The sequence below is a fragment of the Bactrocera latifrons genome, unplaced genomic scaffold (assembly GCF_001853355.1).
Source record: "Bactrocera latifrons isolate USDA-ARS-PBARC rearing strain unplaced genomic scaffold, ASM185335v1 scaffold_653, whole genome shotgun sequence".
NCBI lineage: Eukaryota > Metazoa > Arthropoda > Insecta > Diptera > Tephritidae > Bactrocera > Bactrocera latifrons.
The window spans coordinates 36,779-52,100 of record NW_017537327.1 but is presented as its reverse complement, the minus strand read 5'-3'; the positions used below and the strand labels follow the sequence as shown (position 1 = coordinate 52,100).

At 35.8% G+C, this 15,322-nt stretch overlaps 2 protein-coding genes across 2 annotated transcripts in view; one reads left to right on the top strand and one right to left on the bottom strand.

Moving 5' to 3' along the window:
• Positions 1-204: 204 nt before the first annotated feature.
• LOC108975474 lies at positions 205-548 on the bottom strand. The gene is made up of 2 exons (XM_018943971.1): positions 403-548; positions 205-346 (listed from the first exon to the last, which is right to left on the bottom strand). Exons 1-2 carry the CDS (start codon positions 486-488, stop codon positions 205-207), a joined length of 228 nt encoding a protein of 75 aa, XP_018799516.1. The 5' UTR covers positions 489-548.
• A 431-nt stretch (positions 549-979) lies between these two features.
• LOC108975477 (eIF-2-alpha kinase activator GCN1-like) overlaps positions 980-15,322 on the top strand; it is a 27,083-nt gene continuing 12,740 nt past the window's right edge. The window contains exons 1-4 of the mRNA XM_018943973.1: positions 980-1,124; positions 1,191-1,293; positions 1,346-2,313; positions 13,394-15,320. Of these exons, the coding sequence (XP_018799518.1) occupies positions 1,110-1,124; positions 1,191-1,293; positions 1,346-2,313; positions 13,394-15,320 (3,013 nt within the window). The 5' untranslated portion in view covers positions 980-1,109. The remainder of the gene's footprint in view (positions 1,125-1,190; positions 1,294-1,345; positions 2,314-13,393; positions 15,321-15,322) is intronic.

Genomic DNA, 15,322 nt, shown 5'->3' with positions numbered 1-15,322 from the left:
ATCGTCTCAGTCGCCTTTAGTAAGTCGTTCTTAATTTCCTCCATTATTGTTTTTGATTTTTTCCGATGGTCGAGCGCAACCATGCGACGTAGAAGGTCCATCGTTTGGGCTTGGGAGCGGCGACTCTCTTTCTACATCGGCCTCAATGTAAATTGGATAGTGTATTTTATTTTATTATGAATATTGAAACCTACTCCAATGCGCTTAAAACTTGCCATCAATACTATCCTCCACAAGTTCGGCGGAACAAAAACTTTTAAAATCGTCTAGCGCTTGGTGGACCGCCTCATAATATTTCCACCGACTAGGGCAGCCACCCGATGGGCCAATTTTCTGCTTTTTTTGTCTAAAAATAAAAAAAATATCTGATGTTATATTTTTACCTCATAATTTATTACTTACCTGTATTTGTTTGTAAAATTGTGCAATTTAATTTTGATTTCAGTGGACGTGTATTCGTGTCCAGGCAAAAGCATTGTAGCAGACATTTCCTCATATATATGATTATTTTTTCGCGTTGATCGCGTCTATTAGGTCGGCCTCGGCAGTCTCACTCCACATCACTCTTTTCTTTTTTCAAGTTTTTCCCATATTTTATTTACTTTTTAGTAAACAACGTCGATTTGTGGTTTTATTTTTGTATATTCTTTGTCTGTTAGCTTTAAATTCTGACACTTTATAGTGTCAAAATCAGCTGCGATTAAACAAATTTGACCAACAGATGACGCAAAGTCACAGTCGCACAGACAGATTTAGTGTGGATCTATTACAAATCATTCTGATGGAGTAATTTTGAACTGTCATTTTTGCATGGCGAAATCTTGATAAATTTTTAAGATTAGTGGGATAATCCATTCAACAGCCAAAATCGTGTGATTAAGTGTCGGCCTGAACATAGTATAAATGTCATTATATATATTGAATGTGTGACCGTGGGTTAAGGTAAAATATGTTTTACACCATTGAAAGAAATCTGGCACTGCAGCGAACGCATGAGTTAGCACCTAAGTATACTGTGGTTAGCACTGATCAACCTGTGAATATTGTTTCATTTTCATCTATTCCGAAACTAAATATTAATTGGGAGTTAATAAATAGCATGAAATAAAATGGCAGAAATAGAGGTTTTAAAAAGATATAATAATGCAATGGTGGTGTTCTTTTGAAAATATAATTGTTGTTATTTACAGTTGTCTAAAGCGTTGCGTGACTTACCAAATCGAGTTCTGTCAGCTAAGTGTGATGAGAGAAAAGATTTGTTTCAAAGCGTGACATCTGTGCTAAATAATCCTGGTATAAAACAATAGCATGTTAATTTCGAAATCATTAAAACATTATATTTTAGGTGTTAATGCGTCTATTGTGAAAGGCTTATGTAAAGTAATTGGAACGACGTTGACAAAATACAAGGATACACCTTCTCAAATTCTTGTCAGAAATTTAATTGTGGATATCGTAAAACAGCATCATGACGTGGCTACTGAAAGTCTTAGCTCTGTAGTTAGAACCATCTTAAACAAAGAAATTTTAATTTTGTCCCCTCAAAGGTCTGCAAAGTATTCACTTATTGCTTTAGGATGGACTGATTTAATTATAAGAAATGGAGATTATAATTCGAACATATTTAAAACGGAATATTCTAAGTTGGTAGAATGCCAAAGTATATTGTATTATAATATATATCTTTCCTATAATATGCGCATAATTGATATGGCTGAGAAATTACTATTTGATTCGTGGATAAATTCAGAGAATTACATACTTTGCTCGTCTACAATTATATTAAAGGAACCCGCATTTAACATTATCAACTTTTTAATGTTACTTTTACGATTTGAACATTTCAAAGGACATGAAGAATATATACTAAACAGGCACAAATCGGAACTACTTCAGCACTTTATTAAAAGTATTATTATTAATAAAACAAGGCCACAATCTGCAATTGTAATGGCTTGTGAGCCATTGTTAACAATAATTACACAAAAGGATTTTGAAGAACTGATACATCCGGTATTACTTAAATCCATATTAAGGAGTCCGGAAATGGCAATACGTGTGATGGGATTAATTTTTCACAAATTAAATATAGATTTAAGTGAATATGCCTCATCATTAGGAAAGGTGCTGCTACATCATTTATATTGTAAGGATGACATAGTGAGAGGGGAATCTTTAGAAACGCTGAAGGAATTATCGCTTAAGTGCACCACTATCGATTCGGTTGAATATTTACTGAAAGGAATTTTCGACACTCTTAATGGACGCAATGGTAAAATAACAGTAGCGGAGTACAGAATACATCTGATTCAGGTATTTTCTATTATACTTATGTATATAACTTTTAAATTTTACTACCTTTAAAATTCATTTTAAAATTACCTACCTACAGTTTATTATCATAAAAATGCAACATAATTTTTGCTGTTTTTTTTTTGTTTTTTTTTGTTTTTGTACCTTTGTAAAACATTCCTGAAAAAGATAAATATAATTTAACGCTTCTAAGTTGTTGCCAGAGAACTTCCACAGGAGTTCTCTCTCCTGGATGTTTTTAAGCCTCTCTTTAAGCTGGCACCACTTATATCGCTCTTGCGTGGGTTATCTTGCCCTTCAAAAGAAACAGATGGTATTAGTGGGGCTATCTCTTTTCCTTGCTATAAACCTTTTATGACTCACAAGAAACCTAACAGCTAAGACTGCCGATCGTCATCGAATTTGGCATTCACCTCAAACAGCGCATGATTCTCTTACGATAAAGTTGGGTCGGTATTTACCGTATTTATCTTCTGGCGGCAATTTATCTTTTGGGCCCCTCATACTACACCACATATCGATAAGGTGTCTGCCATCTTGAATTAATTGCAAGGAATGGTGTCAGTCCTTGGACTTTGAATTATTTATTAGACTAGATTAAAATTGATAAATTAGATTAAATTGATAAATGAGGAATGCACCGCGACCTTGGGTCTATTGTGCCCTCTTCTAAATCACAAGGACTTAGGCCAAACTATTGAATAAGTCCAATATCCTAGCGGGTTGTAGTGAAACAAAGTGATCCCTATACGGAAACATGGATCCAAGGGCCTTAAACCTGCGTCTCAAACTGCTATGCAGGTGTTCCGGTGTTTCAGGCTCCCGATCGCAGAACCGGCAGTCAGCTTAAGAGGTAGGCCCATGTTAAATAAATGGCTATTCAGCTTGCAGGGCCCTGTGTAAAATGCGACCAGTACCTGAGTTTATAGCTAGGAAGGTTAATTACAGACTTAAACATGCTCTCGTTGTACCCCCCAATTAGCAACTTGGCATGCCTTTACCAGCATCCGCATATCTGCGCCGCCCCTTCTCCACCTGGATGCGAGCCGGTGCTGATGGTTGGCTTCCGGCTATCCTTGTGCTGCCGCCTTATTCTTTTGGAGCTGGGGGGCCGCTGCGGCGTGATCTCCCCCTCCTCCGCTTCGCGGTTTGTGCATAGGTGGCCAAGGGCGCTGGCCTTCCGTCACCTCGCATTGCGATCAGTGTTGCACTGACCGGGCCACGGTTACTTGCCCTCCTTTSYAGGCAAAGCAATGTTCCCTCTGTTCCTGCCTTTGGCCAGAGCTTTCGCCACCTGGTGGGTCCCGGASGTGCCGCAGGTACCACTTCAGGCTGGYACCGCTCATGCCCTGCCGGGAGAGCAGGTTGCCGTTGCCCTCCATTCGCAGAGGTTGAATTATTTATAATTTTATATGTTGACGTATGTTATAACAAAGCGATCGCATGTGTGAGTTGAATCCAGTGTTTCAGGGAACCATTATCCTTAGTTGTGGTGAAAWATCAGAACGCGTAGTGCAAAATTAGGCACGATTCCGATTACTTTGGCGGTCGGGTAAAAACCACGAATTTCGGTATAAATGGGGTATGTACGTATAGGGAAGCTTATCCAGAGGAGGAATATGCAAAAATAAAGTTACCAACACTTATATTTTTTAAAACATTCCCGATTAAAAATTCAAAAAATTGTATTAATAACATTTAGTATTTCACAATGTTTCACTAAATTTTTTCACATTTTTCACTTGGTATATTTAAATATACACTCTAAACATTAAAATAAGTTCATATTCCACTTTTATTTTGTTATATTTTAGCTAAATTTCTGAATTTAAAAATCACTCACCGTTGAAAAGGTTAGATATTTTACAATTATSACAGGCGCTGCCACATCTTAAACACCACATATGTATGTAGGATTTTTTACGATTTTTCTTTCTTTGTATTTCGCCTGATTCTTGGTTGGTGTCCTTTCTCTACTCTTGTTTAACTCCCTACTGGATTTTAATTTCACAGATCTCTATGTTTTTGAACTTGCGACTGTCAACAATCCTAAAATTTGAGTTTTACTATGGACAGCCAGACAGTCCGATAAAAAGAAATGTCTACGACATTGCTTGAGAGCTGCGCCGCACTCGTAATTATTTTCTGTTTGTCACTTACCAACATATTATATATTATTAATATTRATTTAAAGCACGTCATCTGAAGAAACTTTTGTAGAACTCAGGCTAACTAATAGTTTTTGTGTAAAGAAATTTTTTCACTTCTAATCATCATTGAATTCCAATACCTGCAATTTGAAAAGAATATATTCTAAAACAATTGCGTTCTATAGAAAAGGTAATAAAAGGGCACGTTTGGGAATCCGAGTGAAAGTGACAATTAAAATTAATACATAAATCGTGTGAATTTGGTTTTGGTGTTCTGAAATGGAACGATTGTTATGAAAAATTAGCTCAAATAGCCTAACCGGTTTCCCAAACTTTTTTTCTTATGACAGCCTTTCAATCCATCGATATCCATGATAAAAAATTAGCTTAAGAAGATTTCTTTAGAATAACCAAATTACTGTTTTTTCAGCCCGAAATATATTTTTCAGTTAGTTAGTTTATTCACCAAACGTTTGTATTACGTATTACCTAATTATATTATATGTATTATATACAGCGGTCAAAAAAAGTATTCGACATGTAACGACTTCTCCTAATAATGATTTACGAAAACAATATTATCAACAAAAACAAAAAACTTTTGAATAATCTGGTACAAATGTGATTTCATTTTCTATTGTGGAAATTATTGTAACTATTATTATTATTTATTATTAATATTTAATATTTAATATTAATAATAATATCATCACCCAAAAGCCAGCAGCCACGTTCACCGCCTTTGTAGAGCTCTGCTCACACTCCATATTAAAGCGTCATGGCCAGGGCGGCTGGCATCTATTGCTCTTATTGTCATATTGTAGTCACAAATCTAAAAGAAAATTTAAAAAAATAGGTATGCCGAAGTTTTGTAAAAAATGTTGTTTTGATGCGGCTATTTCGGCCTCCGTCATTTTAAGTTTAATCCATTGTGGACAAATGTATTTTTCTAAAACATTAAGCAGCCGCTTAAGAACTTTCGCAATTGTACTGCGACCCATTGCAACAACAAAATCCTTCCCTACTGATTTTTGGAAGCCACCTTCGGCTAAAAATCTTAGTGTGGCCGCCAACTGCAGTCGTGCCGGGATGCTACTTTCCTTGACGCTTACCATTTCAAAAGCACTTTTGCTTACCCGGTAGCTTGCTCCAAACCTTCAAAAGAGATTTTTTGCATGCGCTCTTTAATAATTTTTAAATGTTACATTCTTACTTGAAATCCGGCACCTCTAATGGATTTGAATGGTCACGTAAAATCCTCCTGCTAACAGCTTCCTCTGCATGTAATTCCCTTTATTTCTATAATAATTGAGGAAAATATAACAAAAGCACTCATTTTTATTTCGCCACGTTTTAATTTTTCTTGTTGACAAATAATTTGACAGCTATGAAGTTCATTTTTACATTTGACAGATGTAAAGTTCATTTATAGGGTGAATACAAAACAAGTTCTAAAATGAAAGAAAACTCSGATTTCAGAACACCAAAAGCAAATTCACTCGTTTCTGCATTCATTTTGATTTCCACTTCCACTCGGATTCCAGAACTAGCCTGATTATGACAGAAAATAGCAAAAACGAAGAGGGCAACAAACACATGCGGAGTTGTAGGAAATAAAAATTTTCATTAGCTCTGCTCTACTACCGCTCCCAATTTCTTGCTAGCGGTACTCCAATGCAGAGCATATCACTTAATTTTTTGCTATAGTTTTTTACCTAACAAAACTCAGAGCAGAGCATAGCACATACTTTTGCATTGTTATGCTTTGGCTAGCGACAAAGTGACAGCGGTAGCGATGGCATAATTATATATAATATAATTCTTGAAATTATGCTACGCTAGTAAATGAAAACCCTGAACCCTTAGGTGTTAGAAGGTAAATAAATATTCTTTATTATGGTAGGGATAGATATTTGGGAACAAGATAGAAAATGCCGGGAATAATGGTAATAGTGGGATACGGCTACACAGTAATGTACCCCAGTCAAATAATTGTATGTATGTCAAACGCTTCAACTTTAATTATTTTAAAAAGAAACAATGAAATAATGTGGAATTTTTTTCTAGTCTTTTATAATTAAAAGAACTAAACATTACATAACAAAATTATATTCAAATATTTTTCTTAATTAAAAAAAATAATACTTTATGAAATTTCCATATCAAATATTTATATGTGCAAAAAACTATTTCAATCCAAGTACATATCTTCTTATTTATAAATGAAATAGTTTTGAATTTGTTAATAAGGGATTGTGTTACCCTTATGTATCTTCACCAATTGCACACGATGAGGCATTGACTCCACCAGTTTTTTTTAGCACAGACATATCAATTTTGTCCCGTTCGGTCAAAATGGCATGCTTTAGTTGCTTAAGGCTGTCATATTGCTCGGAAGATGCATACATTTTGCCTGAAGTATAGTGATGCCAAATTTAAAATATTTCATAACACTTGCCTTTAATGGAAAATCTGACAACACTAATAATATGTTAGTTAAATCAAAAATTATGTTACTTTAAGCCTAATTTAACATTAATAAACTCATTCTTAACTGCAGGTATAGCCTTTGTTAAACCATCTGCTAACATTTTGCTTGTTGAAATATATTCCAGCTACAATGACTTATCTCGTAACTTCTCTCGTATAAACTTCGCCTTGATGTCCACGTGTTTAGTTGTTAGGAACAATGTGGATAGCGTTCTTGTTATCGCAGTATATTTTTTATTCCTTCTGTACCACCATGAACTGGTTTCGACTCTAGCCGATGTAACCAAATCGCTTCTTGCATTGCGCTCACTACAGATGTTAACTCCGCCCCAGTTAATGACAATGCTAAGGTACGCTTTCTGTGCGATGACCAAGATGACCTTGCATTATAAACACGTAACCAGAAGTTGACCGCCTTTGATCAAGATATCCTTTTAAATACCGCAACACACGCTTCAACTTACTTCTTCGGTTTTTGGACACGTTTCTAATGTTAGCTTTTGCGACAACTCTAGTGGCGTAGCTACCGCATTACAATCGTCCATTCTAAACCGTTTTAGTACACTGGAAATATATTCAGACTGATCAAGTTTAATTTACCTTTTTACCTCATCGCGCTGAACTCTCATCCCAAGTACGGATGATGCTGAACCCATGTCCTTCATTTTAAATTTCGAAGACAACTCGTTCTTAATCCGCTGAGTAGCCTTTTCGTCATTAGAAAACACCAGAACGTTGTCCTCATAAATTACTGCTGTACTCACTTACGCAAAAGCAAATACGTTGGTCGACTTCGCTCCGAATTAGTCCTAGACTAATTAGTACCTTATTCAATTTATCGTTTAAAACTTTTCTTGCTTGTTTTAAACCATATAACGATTTTAGTAGACGACAAACTGCCAGAATTTTTATTATAATCTTTAACCACGAGACTTGCTTTATAAGGAACCAGCGCACCTTCAGCATTGCGCTTCGTGTTTAAAAATCCACTTTGAATTTATTGCCAAACCAAAACAAAATACACTCTTCTGATTTTGCATCTAACCTTAAACGTTTTTGTTTCATTATATGAACCATCGCTGTACATCCAAATATGTGTCTTTCAAATTTGGTTTCACACCGGACCATATTTCAAGGAATACGATTTACTAAGTACGCTGCTGTATTTGCAGCTTCTGCCCAAAATATGTTTCCTAGGCCAGAATGACGCAACATGCCTCTCACACGTTCAATTAACCCCGTTTTGCTCGGGTGTATATGGAGCTGTCTTTTAGTGAACAATACCACATCCACGCAAAAATTTTATGAAATGGGAATTACAATACTCAGTGCCATTATCTGTTCTCAGCACTTTTATTTTACGATCACATTGCGGTGCTACTTCACTTTTAAATTGCTTGAATTTTTCAAATACATCTGATTTAGATACAATCGGTATAGCGAATACCATTCTTGAAAAATCACCAACAAACACCAACAAAAATCGTGCACCGCTGAATAATTTTGTGCTAATTGGTCCAAGCACGTCCGAATGTACAACGTCCAAACAATTTTTAGCACGAGTACCAGCTGATTTAGTTGTTATTTTAGTTTGTTTACACTTACAACATATAATGCATTCTTTTTCACTTGCTCCGTTGTAATTAACTCCAAGCGTTGAATTCTGCACCTGTTTCATGCTGTTTTGCAATGTGTCCTAACCTTCGATGCCACAGTTCAGCTGGAATTTTAGCACAATCTAATTTGTACAAACCATTTTCTGCATACGCTTTTGCAATTAATCTGTTTTTCGCATCAAGGATTTTACATATATTCCCTTCGAACATCACCTTTATGTTCTTGTTTTGATATTTGCGGAACCGACGAAAGATTTGCGCAAAGACTGGGAACATATTCGACATTTCGAATATTCGTTTTCGCCGCTCTTCAACACGATTTCGCTAATAGCGTTCTTACCTTCATTCTCATTTACTCTCTTTGATTGCAGAGACTTGCGACACTCTTTACGCATATGGCCTTCCTGGACACAATTAAAACAACGACGAAACTTTTTCCGCTTAGAACTTTTGTCGTTTCTTTTCTGTTGGAAATTCTTTGAATACAAAGCGTGGTCAGTAGGATCTTTGCTACAGGCGAATTTGACATCTTGCAACAACAAACTTTTAACGCTATCGACGGTTACTTTCGCTTTCGAATTCTCCACAGCCATAACGAGTGATTGATACTCATTAGGCAACCCAGCAAGCAATAATGATGCCACCAGCTCATCACCAACGTCCAGACCTGCATTTTGTAACTTGATTGACGTCATGACCATCTCGTTCACACAATCCTGTACGGATTGAAACTGTTTCAGCTTTAACTGCACCAGCTTCTTTAAAAGTTCTACCTTGCGAATTAAACTACTGTCTTCATACGCGGCCATTAACGAATCCCGTGCATCCTTTGCAGTCAATGCGTTTGCAATATGCAAAAAATTACTCGGCTCCACCATGAGCGTAATCTCCGCCAGTGCCCGTTCATTGCTTCGCGATCTTTTTCCGTTGAATTTTCGGATAAACCGTTCTCCGTTATTTTCCAGCAACTTTTTAGAACCAAATACGACTTTGCATTCCGCTTCCAATAATCGAAACTTTCACGTCCGCGAAGGTTTTTAATTTTCGTTTAAATAAAAATTAGATTCAAATAACTATACTTTTAGCAATAGGCAAATAACTTGTTGAGCAATAGGCCCATAACCTGTTGAACAGAGTTACGTGCACGCAGGCTCAATTTTAGGTGACGACTGACTTTATTGAATGTAATATACATAAGAACAACAAAAAAGGAATAAGAAGTATAGTGATGCCAGATTTACAATATTTCATAACAGATATAGATAAAACCAATTTTGCTTATATCATTATTTGACTGAGGTACAATTTTAAAAACAAGAAGAAATGTTACCTTCGGTTGCACCAAAGTTAATATACCATTCACAGGTGTATTTCTTTTAGTAACTATGTATATGTAGTAATGACACCAAATACGACAACGGCAACTATATGCTATAGTGATCCGATCTGAACAATTTATTTTTATAAACAATAACTCATACCAAATTTCGTGAAGATATATCGTTAAATGAGGAAGTTTTCCATTCAAACATTCGATTCCGATCATTCAGTTTGCATGGCAGCTATATGCTATAATTAACCCTTCTGAACAATTTCTTCGGAGATTACATAATTATCTTAGAAAATAACCTGCGCCAACTTTTGTGAAGATACATTGTCAATTGATCGTTCAGTTTGTATAGCAGCTATATTTTGTAGTGGTCCGATATCGCCAGTTYCGACAAATGAGCAGCTTCTTGATGAGAAAATGACGTTTGCAAAGTTTCAAAACGATATCTTAAAAACTGAGTCACTAGTTTGTATATATACAGACAGACAGATGGACATGACTAAATAGACTCAGCACAACATACTGATGATTTATATATATACTTTATAGTGTCTCCGACGCTTYCTCCTGGGTATTACAAACTTCGTGACAAACTTAATATACCCTGTTCAGGGTATAATTACAATGATAATGTCGAAAATCGTGGGGAAAAATTAAAAAAAGACAATATTAAAAGACAGAGGTTATACGATATGTAAAATCAAGCATCGTAAAAAAATGATTTTGTAGTTGTTGCTTTTACAAATCGTAGAAGACTAAGGTGGCGCGAAAGAACATTGCAATTACAAAATGGCGGAATATGCTGTGGACTTATGAAAGCAAAGTGGATTATTTTTAAGAAACAAGGTACAAAAAGTATGTAAGTTCATTATCATTTTGGGTACACTTCTAAAACTATTAAATATGTTTTACTTAGATTATGGGCTCATTCATTTTATTTATGCCATGGTGGACTGAATAGAGTATGTAACCCAATTGAAAGGTTATGTTAATATTTATAAAAAGGTAATTTGAACAGGATAACGACCCAAAACATTTTTTAAATGTTGGCTTAGGTTACTCTTTCGAGCATTCCTTATGGTAATTGGCGAATGACACACGACATTGACCGCATAGACTTTAGACTTTACATATTCCCACGGTGTGAAACCACATGACCTTGGTGGCCAACCGTCCGGTCCAAAACGTGAAATTATATGCTCACCGAAGTGTTCTTTCAATAAATCCATTGATTGAAGTAAAGTGGGTAGTGGCGTCGTCAAATAGTCGGTTATCATGGCACGATAACGGTCGCCATTGATGGTTACGTTTTCACCAGTATCATTTTTGATGAAATATGGAGCGATGATTTCACTGGCCCTCAAACAACACCAAACCATTGCTTTTTCTAGATCAAATGGCACCTCTTGAATCTCTTCAGGTTGTTATTCATTCTAAATGCAACAACTTTGCTTATTTACAAGCAGAAATCGGTCTCATCGCTGATCACAGATCTTCTTGGTAGCACATGCAAATTTTAATTAGCTCTGCTCTCATAGCTTCTTCTTCTTTATTGGAGTTGCTTACGCGTTTATAGCTGAGTTAACAAGAGCGAGCAAGTCGTTTCTTCTTTTCCCTACGTGGCGCCAATTGGATATTCCAAGCAAAGCCCTTCCTTCCTTCTACACTTGGGCCTTCCAACGGAGTGGAGGTCTTCTTCTTTCTCTTCTTCCCTCGGCGGGTACTGCGTCGAATACTTTCAGAGCTCGAGTATTTTTTTCTATTCGGACAACATGGCCTAACCCGCGTAGCCGCTGTCTTTTTATTCGCTGAACTATGTCCATGTCGTTCCATCGAATCCGATATTCGCCCTGGGCAACGCGCAAAAGACCATAAATCTTTCGTAGAACCTTTCTTCTTGAAACCTGCTAACGTCGACTCATCAGTTGTTGTCATCGTCCATGCCTCTGCACCATATAACAGAACGGGAATAATGAGTGATTTATAGAGTTTGATATCAGTATCATCGGCATACGTCGGCAGCTCTACACTCGTATAAAAGATTGTACCTGCTCGATTAAGCTCTGCAGCTCGAATAATTTTCTCCAGCAGCAGATTAAGAAGTCGCACGATAGGGTGTCGCCTTGTCTGAAACCTCGTTTGGTATCGAACAGCTCGGAGAGGTCTTTCCCAAATCTGACGGAGCTTTTGGTGTTGCTCGTCGTCAGTTTACACAGCCGTGTTAGTTTTGCGGGGATTTCAAATTCAGACATCGCGGCATAAAGGCAGTTTCTGTCGAAAGCAGCTTTGAATTCGACGAAGAGGTGGTATGTGTCAATTCTCCTTTCAAGGGTCTTTTTCAAAATTTGGCGCATGGTGAATATCTGGTGGGTTGTTGATTTGCCAGGTTTAAAGCCACACTGATAAGGTTCAATCAGTTTGTTGACGGTGGGCTTTAATCTTTCACACAATACGCTTGATAGAACCTTATACGCGATGTTGAGGAAGCTTATCTCACGGTAGTTGGCGCAGAGAAATTTGTATATATTAAAAAAATAATATTGTTTACTAAATCAATATACAATTTCTTTTACATGTTATTGAATTCTTAGTTTTTATACCCTGAACAGGGAATATTAAGTTTGTCAGGAAGTTTGTAACACCCAGAAGGAAGGGTCGGAGAACCTATAAAGTATATATATAAATGATCAATATGTTGAGCTGATTCGATTTAGCCATGTCCGCATGTCTGTCTGTCCGTCTGTATATATACGAACTAGTCATTCTTTTTTCAAGATATCGTTTTGAAATTTTGCAATTTTCTCTTCAAGAAGCTGCTCATTTGTCGAAACTGCCGATATCGGACTACTATAACATATAGCTGCCCTACAAACTGAACGATCGGAATCAAGTTCTTGTATGGAAAACTTTCAGATTTGACAATGTATCTTCATGACATTTGGTATAGATTATTTTCTAAGGCAACAATGTGATTTCCGAAGAAATTGTTCAGATCGGCTTACTATAGCATATAGCTACCACTCAAACTGAACGATCGGAATCAAATGCTTGCAGGGGAAACTTCTCATTTGACGATATATCTTCACGAAATTTGGTATGAGTTATTGTTCATAGAAATAATGTAATATCGGCAGAAATTGTTCAGATCGGCTCACTATAGCATATAGCTACTATACAAACCGAAGTATCGGAATCAAGGGAAAACTTTTGCATTTGACGTGGTATCTTTACGAAATTTGACATGTATTACTGCTTAAGGTAATAATATAATCTCCTAAAAATTGTTCAGATCGGATTACTATAGCGTATAGCATCCATACAAACTGAACACATAGTTACTAAAAGAAATGCGCCTGTGAAGGGTATTTAGCTTCGGTACAGTCGATGTTAACGTTTTTTCTTGTTTTTTTATTTCATTTATTACACACTGTTTTTATAATTTCTTTAAACACTTTTAATAACTATATCCTTCTTAAAAAAATATTTCTTTGTAGGGTGCAGGATACTTAAGTTGCAATGGAATTTCTGACARGGAAACACCAATTGTATTACATCTCGCTATGGAACTTTTTTCGAAGGCGTTACAGACTGAAATTCAAGAAAGGGTTATTTGCTGCACCTTGGATATGTTTAGCTTGTGGATGTTAAAATTTATTGGTGAATTACCAAAATCAATCATCGATATTTTTAAAAGGGGGTTGGATCTAAAAACGACTACGCAAACAGTAAGAATATCATATCTTCAATGGTTTCTAGCTGGTCTTAACAATGCAAAATTACACCATGATCTCAATTTGACACCCCTACTTATAAAAATAGTAGAGAAAGGATTACAAAGTCCTCTACAAATTTCACTTGTATGTGAATCGGTTTGCGCTACTTGCATCATTATACAAACAATTACAATAACTAATGATCCCTTATTTGGAAGTTTTTGGAACACTGTATTTGACGTGAATAAGCTGATATTTTTTTCCGAACGATTCATGGCAGCTGCACCCCCTGAAACATTATGCTACGTATCATTGATGGCTGAAAAATTATTAACGCAATACTCTGATAAACTTAAAGGTTCATTGAGTGTTTTATTCAAGGCTATAGTTTATAATTTGATTTCAAATTCCGAAAAGCTGAGAACATATACTCTGAGTTTACTCCCAAGATTGATGAATGCAATCGAGGGTGTAGATTATATTAATAATATTATGGTCGAACTAGAAAATCAGTTAGACAATATTAAATTCAGTACCGATTATGATGGTTATCATGAAGAAAATCTTGCTACTTCAAATATTTTAGTAGAAATAATGCAAAGTATATGCAATTTTCAACAAATTCCTGGTGAAGCTAAAAAACTAGCTTTGCAGGCTCTACTTATATGCCATCACCCTGGAGTGTTTTGTAACAACTCAGTTTTGTGGGAAACCATTTTAAAAAGCAAGTTAAATTTTGATCCAGAAATATTTGTTTCGGTTAATGCTAAAGACATTACAAATATAATAATTGATAAATTTCAATTGAAAAAAACCTATGAAAACTCAATTTCTACAATTATTCGACTAAGTCCTGGGAAATTATTACCAATACTAATGCAAAAAATTATTACGGATTTACTAAGTGTTGAAAGTAGTAATATTACTGAAGAGGAATACTACATATATTTAACATCAAAACAAGAGATGCCCGATGATAAAGCTGTTAAAAATGAAGGAAACGGGCGAGAAAACAAACATCAAAATGAAAAAACAATCAGTAGTGAAAGTGAGAAAAAACGATATAAGGGCAAAGCAAACCTATCAGAACTTTCACAGAAACAGCAAGAGGCTATTAAAAATCAAATTGAGAAAGAAAATTATACAAAAGAACGTGTTGGCCTTCTTAACAAAAAATTAAAAAGTGCCATATCTATGTTAGAGGCGGCATTCGCAGGAAATCCTAAAGCAGTTTCATTACATTTTCATAAGTTATTAATGCAACTATTAAAGTTACTTTCATGTCCAATCGCAGGAGAATCGTTGGCARAACTTTATTTCAAATTACGAGAAGCATGCTTTGAAGATAGTTTCGAATTGGGCAGAGATATTGCTATAATGACTTTACGTCTAGAAAACCCACGGTTAGATCTACCAAATGAATGGATAACAAATGATATGAACGAGATCATCAAAAGTATTTTMYTTAACATTAATAAAATCTTACTACMCCGTCATACTGATGAAGGTGAAAAKGGATCAAACACTCTATTTAGTGCCCCKTCCTTCACATATACATTTGAGTTTTTAATACGAGCGTTTGCGACAGATTTCGTAGCGAACAGCGAAGAATTGTTGTTGATTGGYATTCAATTGATTGAAAGTCATGCTCAAATTAGAGGCTTTACGGTGTTTGGTGAAGTTACAGACTACAATCATCCTAAGTATATG

Excerpts from the sequence above, each read along its gene's own strand:
- LOC108975474 (XM_018943971.1), bottom strand. The coding sequence starts at position 488 with ATGTCTGCTACAATGCTTTTGCCTGGACACGAATACACGTCCACTGAA. Across the intron at positions 347-402 it reads AATTTTACAAACAAATACAG|ACAAAAAAAGCAGAAAATTG; the intron begins GTAAGTAATAAA and ends TTTTATTTTTAG.